The sequence below is a fragment of the Myotis davidii genome, unplaced genomic scaffold (assembly GCF_000327345.1).
Source record: "Myotis davidii unplaced genomic scaffold, ASM32734v1 scaffold1121, whole genome shotgun sequence".
NCBI classification, from domain to species: Eukaryota; Metazoa; Chordata; class Mammalia; order Chiroptera; family Vespertilionidae; genus Myotis; species Myotis davidii.
This window is the reverse complement of record NW_006291439.1, coordinates 65157-69506: the sequence shown is the minus strand read 5'-3', so window position 1 is coordinate 69506 and position 4350 is coordinate 65157. Positions and strand designations below refer to the sequence as shown.

Genomic DNA, 4350 nt, shown 5'->3' with positions numbered 1-4350 from the left:
AGTCTGCCCCTTGAGTGTGTGCCTTATGGATCTGAGGAGTTGTAATCTGGATTGTCCCAGTCTGACCACTGGGTACACTGGCTCTTGGATCTCTAAGGAGGTGCAAATTTAGCCTGTTCCTGAGGCTACCCAGCAGGAGCTACAGAGAGATCTGCAGATTCTTCTTTGTTTGGGATTTGGAGGTGCCGAGATGAGACCCAAATGTGAAGCAATGCAAGCTGCTGTGGGGCCTTGGGCCTTCTTTTGGAAGTTCCAGGTTTCTCTGACCCAGCTGCAGTTTGTTAAATAATTTTCAGATTGCAAAGGGCCAGGCCTTTCATATGCAAAATCCTCTGTGCACAGCTTGGGTGGGGTGGGGTCTCAGGGGATAAACAGGGTGGAGCAAGCAGCTATAGCTGCTTCTCAGTCCTACCCTAAGAGGCCTGGCTTCTCAGTGTCCTGGTAATCGCTGCAAACACCTCCGAGAGAAAGCCGCCCTCAAGTTCCGACCGATGCCAGACAGTCCAGTTTCTCCCTCTATGAGTCTGGGTCCCCAGAGACTCACCCGGAACTGGAGTTCAGAGCTGTCAGGAACTTGAGACTCCCTCCTGATTGAAAAAGACAACCGTTTCCTCAGTTTCCAGCCCTTTCCACGTGCGCCTCCATACCTCTGCACTTTACTTCCGCACCTCCTCTGAGTCTCAGTGTGCTTTTCTCTTTCATTCTAGTTGTAGAATTTCCACTCAGCCAGCCTTCCTGTGGTTCTGGATGATGTCCGTTTTGTCTTTAGTTGTATTTTTAAGTGGTTGTGCGAGGCACCAATTTCCAGTGTTTACCTATGCTGCCATCTTGGTTTCTGCAAAGTTATTATTATTTGAAAAAATATATTTTTATTATTGATTTCAGAAAAGAAGCGAGAAGGAGAGAGAGATAGAAACATCAATGATGAGAGAGAATCATTGATTGTCTGCTTCCTGCATGCCCCACACTGGAGATTGAGCCCACAACCTGGGCATCTGTCCTGACTGGGAATTGAACTGTGATCTCCTAGTTCATAGGTTGATGCTCAACCAGTGAGCCATGCCAGCTGGGCAAGGATATTATTCATCGGTACTTATTTGTTGCCATTTTAATTATGTATGCCTAGGGTCCTCTCTCTCTCTCTCTCTCTCTCTCTCTCTGTCTGTCTCTCTCTCTCTCTCCTTCTCATTACAGTAGTCCCATTAGCATTTTTTGTAATGCTGACTAGGTTGTGATAAATTCCTTTAGCCATTTTTGTTTTGTGTGTGTGTGTGGCAAGTTCTTTATTTGACCATCCATTTATTTTATTTTATTTTTTTAATGACCACCAAGATCAGTGTTCTGATCCCAGGGGAAAGGAAACTAGAAGGTTTGACCATTTATTTAGTTTTTTAGTATATTTTTATTGAATTTCATTTATTTTCTTAATATATTTTTATTGAATTTCAGAGAGGAAGGGAGAGGGAGAGAGACAGAAACATGAATGATGAGAGAGAATCATTGATCGGCTGCCTCCTGCACGCCCCCTAACTGGAGATCGAGTCTGCAACACATGCATGTGCCCTTGACGAATCAAACCTGGGACATTTCAGTCTGCAGGCCAATGCTGCATCCACTGAGCCAAACCATCCAGTGCTGATCATCTATTTTGAATGATTCTTGCTGGATGTAGTAATCTTGGTTTCAGATCCTTGCTTTCCATTACCTTGGGTACTTTATGCCATTCCCTTCTGGCCTGTAGAGTTTCTGATGAGAAATCAGTTCTTATGGGAGCTCCTTTGTAGGTATAAATTTACTTTTCTCTTGCTGTTTTTAAGATTCTCTCTTTGTCTTTAATTTTTGGAATTTTAATTATGATGTGTCTGGGTGTGGGCCTGTTTGGGTTCTTCTTGCTTGGGGTTCTCTGTGCCTCCTGAACTTGTGTGACTTTTTCCTTCACCGGGTTAGAGAAGTTTTTTGCCATTATTTCTTCAAACATATTCTCCATCCCTTCCTCCCTTTCTGCCTCGTCTGGCACTCCTGCTATTCGAATATTGTTATGTTTCATGTTGTCCCACAGCTCCCTTAAGCTGTCCTCCTGTTTTTTAATTGTTTTTTTCTTTTTGGTTCTCTGTGTGATTTTTTTTTTCTACCTTGTCTTCTAATTCACTGGTCTGAAACTTGGCTTCCCCTAATCTGTTGTATATTCCTTCCAATGTGTTTTTTATTTATGCTATTTCATTCTTTATTTCTGTTTTCATAATTACTATATTTTTTATCATGTTGTTGAGCATCTTTGCCATCATTATCCCGAACTCTGTCTGATAAATTTCTTTCTTTTTTTTGTTCACACAATGTTTTTATTTTTATTCAACTATAATCAGACAGCAGAATTAACACATTTGGCAACTCCAGACTGGCTTTTGTTTCACCAATGGAGAGTGATAAACTTAACACCACAGACTACGGATTTCAGAGAACCTCTCACTCAGCCCTGTAGCTCAACAGCAAAGGGACTCTGCAGGTTTCCTTACTGCTCTTCAGAGGATACGCCTTTAAATACTGGGTTCTTATTCTTATATTAACAATCTGATGACCACATCATAGTACCAAAATAGCCTCCCCAAAATGGAGTTCAAATTTGATCAAAACACAAATCCAGATGTGTGACCCTATACAATGATAAAGGACAGGTAGAAGGATAAGTTACCCTCCAGCTTTGCTCAGGTCTCGCCTGTGAGAGTGGGAACAGGCAAGAGGAGAAATCAACATGCATCACTGAATTTGAGAACACTGCTTGGGGCCCTGGGGCAATGTCTGTCTCCTGGCTTTCCCCTACTTCCCAGCCAGCTGCTCATAGAGCTTGGGCACATAGTCATCCCATTCTGCTTGGTACGTGCTGCCCACTGGGGGCCTGAGCTTGTGCTTTTTGCAAAAAGATGCCACCTTGAATTTGCCACGGTTGTCTCCAGATCGGTTGCTGAGAACGGGCTTGTCACACTTCAGTGGCTTGGGCTGCTCGTCAACCAGCCAGACGTAGCGGTGAAGGCCTGTGCCCTTAGGCCCAGAGCCCATGTGATCAGAGAGGTCGGTGCCACCGCTGATGTTGCCCTTCCTGTTGACTTGGTGCCATTCCCTGAACGTGGGGTCCTTTCTGCTTGGAGCATTGGGTCTGTCAAGACCAAGGTGTAAACCGAGCTGGTTTGGCTCAGTAGATAGAGAGCCTGCCGACTGAAGGGTTCCAGGTTCAGTTCCAGTCAAGGGCACACGCCCGGGTTGAGGGCTCAATCCCCAGTAGGGGGCGTGCAGGAGGCAGCCAATGAATGATTCTCTAATCTATGTTTCTCTCTTCGTCTCCCTTTCTGAAATCAGTAAGCATATTTTTTAAAAAAAGACCAAGGTGTAGAGTTTACTTGGATCAAGGCCATCCCATGAAATACCAGTGGGCCAGTTCTGAACCTGGGTGAGTGTCAGCACTTTGCCCAGCTTATCGACCTCCACACGTAGTATTTGACCTGCAGCGGGTACTTCAGCCTCTTGTCCATTTCCTGCAGGCTCACTGGCATTGCAGGACAAGCGGAGAGACATGGGGGAACCAGGGGCAGGTCAACAGCACCAATGAAGTGGCTCATCTGTCTGATAAATTTATGATCCCCATTTCATTTAGCTCTTCTGGAGAATTCTCTAGTTCTTTAATTTGGGGGTTGGTTTTCTATCTCCCCATTTTGGCTGCCTGTTTGGGTTTGTGACCATGTATTAGGTAGATCTGCTACACTGTTTCTTTTTTTTTTTAATATATTTTATTGATTTTTTACAGAGAGGAAGAGAGATAGAGAGTTAGAAACATCGATGAGAGAGAAACATCGATCAGCTGCCTCTTGCACATCTCCTACTGGGGATGTGCCTGCAACCCAGGTACATGCCCTTGACCGGAATCGAACCCGGGACCTTTCAGTCCGCAGGCCGACGCTCTATCCACTGAGCCAAACCGGTTTCGGCTGCTACACTGTTTCTGACTCAGGCAAAGATCAGGCAATGACTCAAAGCCTCCAGATCGCCTCTGCCTGCACACTGAGTGTATTCAGTCTTGAGTAGCCGAAGGCAATTGTCCACAGGTGAGGTTTTCCAATAGGGTGGGGCAAAGGTTTGCCTGAGAGAGTTGTCCTCTGCAGGTGAGGGAACGACTCAGCTTAGAAACCTGGGTGTCTGCCCTCCACGTTCTAACCCTAGAGCCCCCATCTCTGGCTTCTGCTCACACAGCTCAAGTCCACTCTGCCCTCCCTCTGCTGGAGCCCAGGGTAAGTGGCTGCACACGAAATTTTGTGTGTTAGCTCTTTAAGAGGATGTCTGAATTTTTTCCCCTCTGGGTGA

At 45.4% G+C, this 4350-nt stretch overlaps 1 protein-coding gene across 1 annotated transcript; it reads right to left on the bottom strand.

The window, feature by feature from the left end:
• Positions 1 to 2814: 2814 nt before the first annotated feature.
• LOC102772589 (phosphatidylethanolamine-binding protein 1) lies at positions 2815 to 3545 on the bottom strand. Its single transcript, XM_015564587.1, has 2 exons — positions 3475 to 3545; positions 2815 to 3151 (listed from the first exon to the last, which is right to left on the bottom strand). Exons 1-2 carry the CDS (start codon positions 3543 to 3545, stop codon positions 2815 to 2817), a joined length of 408 nt encoding a protein of 135 aa, XP_015420073.1.
• Between the last annotated feature and the right edge of the window lie 805 nt (positions 3546 to 4350).

Excerpts from the sequence above, each read along its gene's own strand:
- LOC102772589 (XM_015564587.1), bottom strand. The coding sequence starts at position 3,545 with ATGCCAGTGAGCCTGCAGGAAATGGACAAGAGGCTGAAGTACCCGCTG. Across the intron at positions 3,152-3,474 it reads GTCAAATACTACGTGTGGAG|ACCCAATGCTCCAAGCAGAA; the intron begins GTCGATAAGCTG and ends TGGTCTTGACAG.